At 31.4% G+C, this 13,059-nt stretch overlaps 1 protein-coding gene across 1 annotated transcript; it reads right to left on the bottom strand.

Moving 5' to 3' along the window:
- Positions 1 to 3,439: 3,439 nt before the first annotated feature.
- On the bottom strand, positions 3,440 to 6,192 carry LOC100806133 (pectinesterase). Its single transcript, XM_003523832.4, has 2 exons — positions 5,151 to 6,192; positions 3,440 to 4,325 (listed from the first exon to the last, which is right to left on the bottom strand). The coding sequence occupies exons 1-2, from the start codon at positions 6,049 to 6,051 to the stop codon at positions 3,631 to 3,633; spliced, it is 1,596 nt and encodes a 531-aa protein (XP_003523880.1). The 5' UTR covers positions 6,052 to 6,192; the 3' UTR covers positions 3,440 to 3,630.
- Positions 6,193 to 13,059: the final 6,867 nt, after the last annotated feature.

The following is a 13,059-nucleotide window of genomic DNA, read 5'->3' as shown; positions in this document are numbered from 1 at the left end:
CACAATTAAACTATGGTTTTGAGGATAATATGGTTGAGTTGGTCTGAAGTTGTATGCTATATATCCATATCCATGTACAATGCGGCGAAAGAAAATTGTATATATTATCCTTTCTTGAGTAGACTTCTTCAAAGCATAGGAGAAGTAGTTTCTTTGAACGTATTAATCATTTTCACTTGTTGGGCGTTTGTCCTCGTATGCGTTATGTTTAAGCATATATCTCTATCTAATTTTAGGGTAACCCATGTGCAGTAGTTTGAGGAATAAGCAAAATTAAATAAGGAAAATATGAGCAATTTTGACAAAACATTATATAGTTTAATCAAATATATTGTTAACATATATATACTGATGTGTCAATGTGTTCATGGATATTATAACTGGCCTGGTTTCATATTTTTTTTAATGATAATGGTTGATAGCTTTCTTTCTTTTTATTTAATTTTTGCCTTAGTGGTGTCATGCCAACTCCAATATAGTAGAGTAAATGTTTTACTTATCTCCTGATCGAACTTTAAATTAGTCAAGATTTTTTTTATGACGAATCAAATGATTAAAACAAAAAAAATTAAAGGTGCCAAATTTATTTGATATCATCACTATAAGACAAGTGACCTATACCTACAACAAAAACTATCACTATAAGTTTAAACTATGTAGAAAAATATATTAAAAACCTTGTCCTGGAGATGTTTTTGGCGTCAACATTGAGGGGTCATACTATAGTAATCGTAAATAGTTTGTCACTATAGATTTCATCTACAAATATAATTTTAACATACAATTATATTTGTTTGTCAGTAATACATACAAATGTGAAATATGTTTAGGTAAAAGATCTTTCGCAATATAACAACGATGATCATTAAGTTTATTTATAATGTCTAACATGATAGACTTGATTCTTAGAAAACCTTGTCTACCTATTTTTACCTTTGTGTCATGCTTTGAGTATAGAAACAATTTTAATTTTTATAGACTATAGTTTATTTTACATAGTTATTTCTCATTGACTTATATGAAACTATTAGCCCATGAAGAGAGAAGTAAGACCTATAGAAAATTAAGCTTTCATGTGAAATATGCATTTAAGTAGGCTAATAAAAGCTAAGTTTTCAAATAGGTCAAATTAGACCTAAAGATAAAACCTACGACAAGTAATAGATCAGGCTCAAGCCTTGAATTTTTTACATAGTTTACGCCTATTTAAGCATAACCTTATTCATTAGCCTAGTCTATTTCCATCTCTACTTATGATTTAGACAATTGAGTTAGATATTAATGAGTCATTCTAAATTTAGTGGGGCTATATATACCTATTTCAAGTCTTTTTCTCTCGCCTCGACTGACTGTGAACTAAATTTAGTCTGGCTAGCAACACTAATTCAATTTCATTTGGCTTAGGTTCAAGTGGGTGACGAAATGTTGCTTACCTAAATTTTTCCTTTACAAGAGAAAAGACCCTTAAAAGGCTTATTTCAAGGTATTTTTTTCTTTTAAATAAAACATATTTTAAAATATTTTTCTAGTAAATAATTGGTTTTTAAAATGTAAAAATATAAAAAATTTATTTTTTTTAATTCTGAAATAATAAAATCTAAAAAGACTTAACAAATCATATGTCATAATTTTTTTACTTAATACCACTTTTTATCCCTAACTTTATATTTTTTAGTGGCTTTTATCTCCAACAAATTAATTTGACATGTTTTACCTCCAACTTTTAAAAAGGTTTGCAAATTTTACCTTTGTGGTTTGTTTGGTAATTGATTGTAAAGGTTGAGGGTAAAAATCACCAAAAAGTGAATAGCAAGGGATAAAACTTGCCAAAAAAGTGTAAAAAAGTTGATTGTAAAATTAGCCAAAAGTAAAAAGTGTTCAAGGTGAAAAGTGCATTTAAGCATGTCACATGAACTATTCATTAGTCAATTAATGAACAAATGGTGAAAGGTAAAACCCGCAAGTTTTTAAAAGTATTGGGTAAAGTGCACCAAATTAATTTGTTAGAGGTAAAATTTGTCAAAAAAAAATGCAATTAAGGCTTGCTAACCTTTTTAATTTAAACAATTGAGTTCTTACACTAGTGTAAAAGAAAGAGTAATTGAGAAGGGATGGCTCCACTAGAGTTTTGCTCTACGTGATATCTTATTGTTTTACATTCTGCCACCGGAGAAGCTTGTCCATTGGGGTTCTTGGAATTTCCTAATTCTCCTTTAAGGCACCCTACCTCCACACAAACTCATTCTTTTAACTAAGCTATGAACAATATGATTGATAACCCTATAAACCAACTTCCATGTGCTTGTGTCAAAGGTGACTCCTTTTCCATCGAGATATTGGTGGAGCAATATAGGCTAAGGTAGGAGGGTTGAAAAAATAACCTACATGAATGCCTTATTATAGGCAAGGATGATCGACCAATCAAGGTGCATGATTTGCGTGCACAATTGACTATACTTTGAAAACCCCTTAGGCAATGACAGATGATTTCATTGGGAAGGGGTTTCTATGGGTTTAGTTCTGCAGTGTCTAGGTAGTGGGTGCATCTAGGTCTTCTTTGTCTACTACCATGGACACCTAAATTCAACCCTAATAAGCAAAAACAAACACATGCCTAGTGCATTGAGTAAGATTTCATGATCTCCCATAGGAGTATTGGCGCCCTAAACATTGTTTAAGATTGTTAGGACTATAGGTACTCTTATATCCTAGGATAAAGCTACACATAATCAAATGTTTGAGCATCCACAAAGGCCTAATGAAAGCCCACTAAATAAACAAAAATTACACAAACATAAAAACAATCACAAAAAGCCCACAAAGGTCAAATACAAAATTATACAAAAACTTCTAATCTAAGATAAAATCTTGAAGTCTCCTTCCTCTTCCTATGGAGCTTCCTAGTCCTCTATTAAAAAGCCTTATAGAATTCTCTTAAGCTTAAATTACCTTGTACTAAGTTGAAAATTCTTAGCGTAAAGACTTGTGCTAATTCTTATACATTCATCTTATAAGACGATAGATAATTAGTGAGCCTTACCCTTATCCAATTTCTTGGTGATCTTGGTAGAAGCCTAAAAAGGCTTTGCAATTAAAAATACTTGGTTGATTGCTTGGGGATGAAACTATGCAAACTACTTGGGGTTGAGAAAGAAGTGGCTTGAAAAAGAATACTGGAAACTTGTAACGGTTATAGTGAAACCTAGTGCTCTGCTTAACCAAGAATTGGATACAGTTTCTTTGGTACAAATGAACTAGTACAAAATCTCCATGTGTTCTTTATATTGTTTATGTCTATGTATGTTACTAACCTTGTGATTCAAACTTTTTGTTTATCTTGTTTTTAACAGAGGTTTTATTACAAAGCTTTCTTATATATCAAGTTTTTTCTAAGTTTTTTTATATTATCTAATAAACAGATAAAACTTTAAAATCTTTCAAAAATATTTTATAAATTGTTTAAAACACAATTCAACTTCCCTTCTTATGTTTCCCTGTGTCTTACAAAGAATAATATAGTATAAATTGATACAGAAGAATATCAATTATATATGTTTTTACACAAACTACAATATAACTTAAAAACAAATAAATAATTGACTCAACAAATTGTAATCACATAGCACAAGCTCAAAGGCCAGAGGTAAATGGCACAGTTGTAGAACCCAACCATGTTGGGCCAGCAAGAAGGTGTGTCACAGTAAACTGTGACGCTTCAGTTGGGCTATTAATCACATGAAAACCAGGCCATTTTACTCTATTGGTTGTAGATGCTCCAGGCCCATAATTTTGATACTCTCCATAATAAAGTGTGTCCTGAGCAAAATCAGAATCACCCCATGGAGACCAACCCAATGGGTTAACCAAGGTGTCCATGAACGTTTTCATGACCATGACTCTAGAGTATTGTTGCCAAGGCCTACCCAAGAAAGTGTTGTATTTGTCAACAACGGGCCTGAGATCTGGAGCTGCTCGAATTTGAGAGTTGTGAATTGAAATTCCAGTGTTTTGAAATGGGTCGCCTCGTCCTTGGGCTGTGATCATGTTGGCTTGGCCTTCTAAGGGTCTTCTTGCGAAAATGTAACAATTTTGGAACACCACTGCGGCATTGCCAAAGATAAAGTCAACAGTGCCATAGATGTAGCATTGGCGGTAAAATTGGCGTTGCGCATGAGCCATGAGGGTGTCTTGGTAGCCCATGAAGGCACACCGGTAGAAGACGGAGAGGTCTGAGGCCGATCGGAGTGCCACAGCTTGACCCTTGTGAACACCAGCGGTGTTTTGGAAGGTGATGTCGCGTGCAATGAAGTGGAGGCCGTCTATTCCTAAAATTGGATAGTTCAAGTAAAGGTTTAGAAGTTAAGGAAAGTCATAAGGAATTCTAGAAAAGTGAAATGTTAGAAACACTTCCTTGACACACAATTAGAGAATTAGAAAGAAAAATGTTAGCAACACTTCGGTGACACATGGCATTATTTAATGGGATGTACTACTCTGATTTTTAATATAAGTATAAAAAAATTAATTCACACTCATTAAGAAAGCTGATTAATAATATTTAATTCCAACAATCTCAATTATAAATTTATTTTCTTAGAGTGTTTTTCATTGAAATTTGATATGAAAAATAAAAAGTAGTTTAATCAAAATCCTATTAAATGAATATTATATCATTTAAGCAAAATTTTGATTTTATTTGAGAAAGTTAAAGAAAATTATTTTATATCTAAGATTCAACCTCTCCTTTACCTAAAAAAAATATTTTGAAATTAGTACAAAATTTAAATTTAATGATTGAGTCTATGGTTGATATATAAAAAAAATTGATGAAAATATTGATTATAAGATCATACATTTAACTAAAATTTCAATTTATGTTGATATTTTGTATATATATATTAATTTAAATATTTAATTGAGTTTCAATTTAAAATTTAAATAACATTTAAAATATGAAATAACAATTTATTTTAAAAAAAATTAAGAAAGTGTATTAAATTAAAATTTGAGTAAATTTGGTCTTAGGTCTCATAATTTCTTGAGGCGGGTCTGCCCTCAAGAGTTTTTTTTATATATATTTAAAACAGGAAGGAGTATATATCAATGTAAGTAAAAGGAAAAAGAAAGAAAGAAGATGGAATATAAATTACCAGCAGTTGCAGAACTATAGGTAGTATAACCATCTTGAACACTTCGGGCACTGGTGATTATAGTATTTCTCAGCCCATCACCAACCAGCATGATGTTATCATTGTGAACCGAAACCTCAATATTCTCTCTATACACTCCTTTCTTGACATGTATCACAAATCTTGTTTTCACTTTCCTCTTTGCCGCAGCATTGAGAGCATCTTGCACAGTCTTGAAATTCCCAGAACCATCTTTGGCCACCACAACATGTGCCTTTATCGATGAAGACTGCAAAAGTTTCCTCTCATGCTTTGAAAACCAACTTGGAAACGCATCTTCTGGTTTTTCTTCCATGTGATCATGATGTTTCATGAAGTCCATGTTGATGGCCAGGCTGTTCCTAATCATCTCAGAAACATTGTTGTTGGGAACCTTGAAGTCTTCAACACCAAGTTCAACCGTGCCATCTTGACATGTTTGAATGTTTGTGAGAGAAGTGCTGAGCCATGTTTGTGCATCAACCGATGAACAGTTATGCTTCCCATGAAAGCATTCAAGGGTGCGGTTGAGGTGGAAGATGGTTTTTCCATAGAGCTTCAAACAATCACCATGTACGGTTCTGTGGTTCTTTGTTAGCATGTTGTTTTGGTCATTGTCATTTGCTTCTTTTTGCATGATGAGGGCTTGATTTAAGGCATTTTGAAGAAGCATTTCCCGGAAGATAGTTTTGTGCTTGATTTGGAAATGGTGGCTCTTCATTTGAGTACTGAGGTGTTGTTTGCATTGTTCAGGATGTGGTGTTAGGTTGCACCACCAATCTATGTTGCTGGATGAAGCTGGTGGTCTTCTTCTTGATGAGGCTATTGAGAATATTGAAGATAACAATAGGAGTAGTAGGAATGTTTTTCCAAGATTCTCCATTTCTAGTGAAGAATAAAAATAAGAATAAGGCTGAAGAAATTATCAATGATATTTTTTTTTCTCAGCAAATCAATATCAATGAGATTTTAAATTGCACATACACCACAAATAATGTTTGATCAATGTTTTTGGTGATGAGCTGTTACATATATGTGTGTGTATATATATATATATAGTCTTAGGTGGATGTGGAATGTAGAAGGGCTAAACGTGTAGGCTGAATTCAAATGATAATGAAGAATGACACAGATACAAACTGTGAATGCGTTTGCAAGAAAGGATGCCAGGGAATAAAATCTTATCATTAGGAAAATTAATATTATTGTTTAATTGCTTGAACTAGTATAGTTAGGGCTTACTTAATATCTCATAGAGGGTAGTCTAATTGTGATCGCAAGAAAAACAAGTGTCTTGTGATCTTTCCAGAGCGACATCTCTGAATCTTACTTATTAATGTACTCGTGACGGCTATTACAATAGAAGCACACAATTAAACTATAATTTTTTAGGATAATATGGTTGAGTTGGCCGGAAGTTGTATGCTATATATATCCATATGCATGTACGATGCGGCGAAAAAAAATAGTAAATATTATCCTTTCTTGAGTAGACTTCTTCAAGCATAGGAGAAGAAGTAGTTTCTTTGAACGTAGTAATCATTTTCACTTGGGGGGCGTTTGTACTCGTATGCGTTATGTTCAAGCATGTACATATCTGAAATTTTAGGGCAACCCATGTGCAGTAGTTTGTGAAATACGCAAAATTAAGTAGGTAAAATATGAGCAATTGACAAAACATTATATATTTTAATGAAATTGGTAACATATATACTGATGTGTCAACGCGTTCATGGATGTAATTGGCTTCATTTTTTTTAAATGATTTTGGTTTGTAGCTTTCTTAATTTTGAATTATTTTGTGCCTTAGTCGTCCCAACACCAATAGCGGAGCAAAAGCACTTAATTTAATTGGATGTTTTGAAGATGGAGAATAGTGTATGGGCATACCATGCAATAGTAGACATCCATATAGAGGATGAGATATAGGAGAAAAGAAGTATAGTTATGATAACTACAAAAAAAAAAAAGTTCATTACCGAGGGATTTTTACCAATTGATTTTGATCCATAGGCAAATCATCATTTCTGATGGAAATTTACTAACAAATGATTTTCCGTCAGAAATTTTAAGTTTCTGACAAACATAACCGATGGATTCAAGTTTATATGTAATTTGATTAATTGTCGACATATTTTACCTGTGAATTTATTGTTTAGGTATTTACCGACAAGAATTTACCTACGGATTGTATTTGTTGGTATTTACCGACAAATTTTACCTACGTATTGAATTGGTAGGTATTTACTAACCGATTTTATCTTCAAAATTTATTCGTAGGTATTTATTGATGGATTTTACCTACAGATGTTATTCGTAGGTATTTACCAACTGATTTTACTTAAGCATTACATTTTCAGGAATTTGTCGATGGATTTTACTAATAGATTTTTTGTTGGTAAAAAAATCCTTAGGTAATAGTGAAAATGAATAAAAAGGGTGGGATGGAACATTATTAATATATATATGTAAAAAAAACATTATGAATAATTTTATTTTAAAAACATTATTAATGTTGTAAATATTGTAAATATTTAATATAATTTCAAATATAAATAATAGCATAATAATTAAGGAAGCAATTTTCTTATATTTTTTTTAAACAAACCTAACACAAATATGTGTCATATGATTTTTTAAATAAAATAAAATAAAGACACTTTTGGAATGTTAATAATTGTTAAAAAAAATGATATTTAAACCACTTTGAGGACCAAAAAGTGGTAGAAGGACTAAAATATTGGATACAATATTTTTTAGGTAGTACTAAAGTCGAAAAACCTTAAAGTTTTGATAGGAAAAAAATTAATCATACATTATTCTATAATATAAAAATGAAGATATCAATATTAGTATCATAATAAATATTCTACGTAATTAAAATTATAATTATAATTGATCTGTAACATTTTTTGGTACTAAATAAACTTAAAAATACGAAAATATAATAAATATTTAACATATATTACAAATAGTAAATATAAATAAAAATAAGGATAGAAAGTTAGAAATACAATATGAAGTATGAAGTGTTACATTGGTGATTGGTGTTTGATTAAGTCTTGTAAGACTCACTTGTAAAACTAATGATTGTATAAAGCTTAACAAAATTCTTTTGTAATTTTAATGATTGGCCAATGCTTAATAAGGTTGGTGAGAAATGTTGATGATTAACCAAGGTTCAATAAGACTCAAATGCAAATTAATGATTGAGAAATATCCAATAAGGTCCAAGTTTAACACCAATGATTGATCTAGGTCCAATAAGGCTTAAGTGCAATCTTGATGTTTAACCAAAGTCCAAGTTTAAAACTAATGTTTGTCCAAGGTCCGATAGACCTAACTATAACAATAATAATGATTATTTTACGGTTGTACCCTCCTTTCCAGAAAATATATTCCCAAATGCCCCCTTTTTCACATTATGTACCAACCTACCCCCCCCCCCCCCCCTCCCTCTTATTTTAGGTGTGAATTTGGGTCCCCTTCCACCGAATTCACACCGTGTTTTTTATGTTCGGTCTTTAAAAACCATTGAGAACTTGGTTGTGTTAATGGGTTTTTAATTTTTTTTTCTAATTTTATATTTAAAAATTATTAAAAAAAATTAACTAGAGAAATTATTTTTTCCCTTATTTTTGTGTACTAATTTTTTTGGTCTTATATATTTTAAAACATTCATTTTGATTTTTTTAATTATGAAATTTGACTTAGTACATGGAGTAATTTTAAAATTTTAGTTTAAATATTGTTCGTGGTGTGACTTTTGTTTTTTTTAATATTTATGATATTTTATGGTTTAAAAATAGTTAAGTTTGATAGTCTTCATATAAATGAATCTAATAGTATAAATTTCACATCTTGACTCGGTTTTAAAAGGCTTGAAAAAGGTACATGAAAATGCAAAAAATCATGTTTTGTTATTTAATAGTTTCTTGATGGTAGATTTCGGGTCATGGGCTAAATATGAGCCCACTTATCTTTGTACATATTAGATTAAGGTTTTATTATTTTTGGGCCTTGTATTTAGGACTTCATAGTGTAGGGAGGGTACCCTAGTAATGTAGGATTTTTTAGCCCTTGTATTTTAGGGCACCTAGACTAATTTTTGTATTAGGGGTAGTTTTGTAATTTCACATTCATTAAGTGAACTATTTGGTGTGTGTGTGTGTGTTGGGAGATAAATTTAATTGAATTGGGAGAAGCCCAATCCAATTAAATTTTGGACCATCTTAAGGGGAAGGCGAACATTTGTTTGCTACACCTCATTGCCACATCATATAGTCACACTTTGTGCACGTCCTTCATGCTTTACATGCCTGATAACACCTAAATACACTTAGTGGAGAATCTTGGACATGATCTTAGATTAGTGGGCTGAACCATAGCTAAAATTCACTAATCATAATTAGTGAAACTTTGGCTCCAAATTTGGCTCCACAAATTCAAATTCAAGTGAAATTTGAATATAAATTCAAATTTCCCTCCAAATTTGTGTGGCACTTAGGCTATAAATTGAGGCCTTATGTGTGCATTTTTTTCAAATTTGATCATTTGAGAATTACACTTCAAAGTTCAGACCTCATTTGAGTCACAAAATTTTGTTCTCTTTCTCTCTTTCTCCCTCCACTTATCTTCTCCTACCTTCAAGCTCTTATCCATGGCTTCTTATGGTGGTGAGCTTGTTCTTGACTCATCTTCTCCTTGAAGTGACGTCTCCAATCATCTTTCTTCCTTCTCCATTCCGCTGCCAATGAACTTCAAGAAGCTAAAGACTCCATTGATGAAGAAGATCCAAGGCCTACAAGCTCCACATGGAGCTACGTTAGAATTGATGTAGTATAGTTTTTTTATAACCCCTCACCCTGCTGCATTCTCTCTCATAACCCCTAGCTTTCTCTTGGTCTCATGGTCCTTATGCCACCATATCCACCACCTTTCCAGGACCTCGCACAGCCACCACCTCGTGCACCACTTTGCACCACCAGCACATATGCTCGTCCTCGCATGAAGCCAATTACGAGGTGATCTTTTTCCTCAACCTTTGAAATGCCATCATCATGCCACCACTTTCGATCATTCATTGTCACACCACCTACACCTTGCCTTGACCACGAACCCTAATCAGAGTCGTGGTTCTTCACTATTGTTATCACAGACGAGGTTCCAGGTACGAAGATGCCCTTCCTTTGTTGACAATGTTGTGCCATTGAGTCTTTGATGCCTTTTTTCTTCTTTTAGTTTTTTCTTTCAAAAACCCCACGCCTTATGTGTGAAAAAGCACTATTGTTGTTGCTACTTGGTTTAAACTCACCATTGTTGTGCTACCATAGTCACGCTTTTGTGTAAGTGTTTTTTCTTCCCCAACAGTTACTTTGTGGATAATGGCATTCCCACATTGTGTTTTTCTAATTTCTTGCATATGTTTGTGGTTTCTACTTGTGGTTTACTAATTAGTGGATACTATTGCTTTCATTTTAATGTTGGTTATATCTAATTTTGTGGGATGTACCCATTCTCATATTGGTATTTATATTTGAGTTTTTGTCTATTTTAAGACTTAATTGGTGTTGTTTATCTAAGTTCATTTTGGTTTGGAGCACATTTAATTTTGGTCCCATTGTGAGTTTGACTATGTTTTTGTTTTGTGTACTTTCATCTATAGCTTGGTGCACTTTTTATGAGATATTGATTTTGAATTAAAAATCTTAATAGTGCTATGTTTAGAGGCAATTTAGGTTACTTACTATGTTCCCTAATGTAGCTATTGCTTGAATATGTTTATTTTGGAAAATATGCCAATAAAGCCAGAATCCGCAACATTTGTTGAAGCATGTTAATTGCCTAATGTGGTTTGGGTTTCTTTCTTGGTCCTGCCCTTGGGGTTTGTGTGAGGCTTCAATGCTTTGATTATTTTTTTTATCTTGTTTGATGTTGAAACATGTAAGGTTAAGGTTTCTTTCTGGGTCTTGGATGTGGGATTTGTAACTAAAAAAGAGGAATGAACTTATCATATAGATGTTGGTACTTTGTCAAAGAAGATTGGAATGGAATAAAAAAATCCTACCACTACAAGGAAAGTCACCTATAGTGACAAACAAAAAGTATCATATAGGTACAACGTATGTGGGTATAGATTTATTGGACATATATCCACACATAATTTTAGTGTGAATTTTGAATGAGTTTCAACAACATAAGTTATGTGTCACTATAGCTTACACCTATACTTTTGAAATTGTGGGAATAAGCTTGTTAACATATGCCAACATGTATTATATGTCACTATAGCCTACACCTAAATTATGGAAAATAGTTTAATTCATTTAATATTATATAAAAAATTTAAAGCAATCATTAATAATTAAAATAAATTTAAGAATAAAAAAATAATAATTCAGAATAAAAAATTAAAATAAATTTCTTTATTATAATCATAAATATCTATTTAACTACCCATTAAAATTTAAAACAATCATAAGTAATTAAAATAAATTTCATTAATAAAGTCATGACCTTAATATATTATAAATATCTATCTAATTAAACATATAAAAACATCAATATATTAATATTATAAAATAATGACAAGAGAAAAAACTTCATAAGAGAAAATGCACTCTCAATATATTTCACAACACACATAATGTAAATGTAGCATTCTCTACATATTCTCGTTACTAATTAGAAAAAAATATATAGTTACATGAATTATTCCAACATGATTTCCAAATAGTGCTAAAAAATAACTAACAGACATACATTTGCTTATTTGCTTTGCTCAATTCACCATTGCTTGAAGGTAGTATCTCATCTTTGTCTTCCTTGACAAAAATGAAGCTGCAATCCATACCAAAAATTACCATAGCATTAGACGAAATTGCACCATAAATAAAAATTACATATCAAACAAGATTATGAGCACTTCAGATTGTAAATTGAATTTACAAAAAGAAAATGATGATGTCAATTTCAAATAGGAAATGGATCATGCATATTGTTATTTACACAAGCAGCAAACTTAGGGATTAACCACTAATTTACCTTGCCTATTGTCTAACACTTGGCCTTGATCAAGGGAAACACATAACACACTTGGTATACAACCACACCTTTGGGATTATAATATTATGCATAGCTAAATGCATTTTGCTATATAATTATGTTGCACACTACTAGAAAATAGGTTTTTAACATCGGTTTTTATGAACTTTCATAAGTTATAAACAAATGTTGAAACTACCAACGCTAAAAGTATCAATGTTAACATCTGTTATGAAAACTGATGTTAAACTAAACTACTCAACATTAGTTTTCTAAAAAACCAATGTCGTACCATTAGAAATAAACAAAAAAAATGTAAAATATGTAAATACCAACATCGGTTTTAATAAAAACCAATGTTGTTCTTCATTGACAACATTGATGTTTTGTAAAATCGATGTTGTAAAAAAACCAATTTCATATCATTAGATATAAACAAAAAAAATGTATAATATGTAAAATCAAACATCAATTTTAAGGAAAATCGATGTCATGCTTCACTTACAACATTGGATTTTTGCAAAATCGATGTTGTGAATGCCCTCCTTCTCGTGAACTCACAAGACTGGTTTTTAGAAAAACCTATGCTATTTTCTTCTCAACAACATTGATTTTTCATAAAAACCAATGTTGTTTTATGGTGAACAACATCGGTTTTTCGAAAAATTGATATTGTGAACGCAAGACAACATCGACATTTTGAAAAACCAATGTTGTTTTTGCATTTTTTTAATATCTTGTCTATTTTTTTAACTACCCTAAACTTGCAAATTGAAAAACATAACCAGTCCAGTCCAGACAGTTTTCAAGCAGCTCAAATTTTGTCCATAATAATTGAATAATTAAT

This window comes from Glycine max, chromosome 4 (assembly GCF_000004515.6).
Source record: "Glycine max cultivar Williams 82 chromosome 4, Glycine_max_v4.0, whole genome shotgun sequence".
Classification (NCBI taxonomy): Eukaryota; Viridiplantae; Streptophyta; class Magnoliopsida; order Fabales; family Fabaceae; genus Glycine; species Glycine max.
This window is presented reverse-complemented; position numbering and strand designations above follow the sequence as displayed.

Excerpts from the sequence above, each read along its gene's own strand:
- LOC100806133 (XM_003523832.4), bottom strand. The coding sequence starts at position 6,051 with ATGGAGAATCTTGGAAAAACATTCCTACTACTCCTATTGTTATCTTCA. Across the intron at positions 4,326-5,150 it reads CTATAGTTCTGCAACTGCTG|GAATAGACGGCCTCCACTTC; the intron begins GTAATTTATATT and ends ATCCAATTTTAG.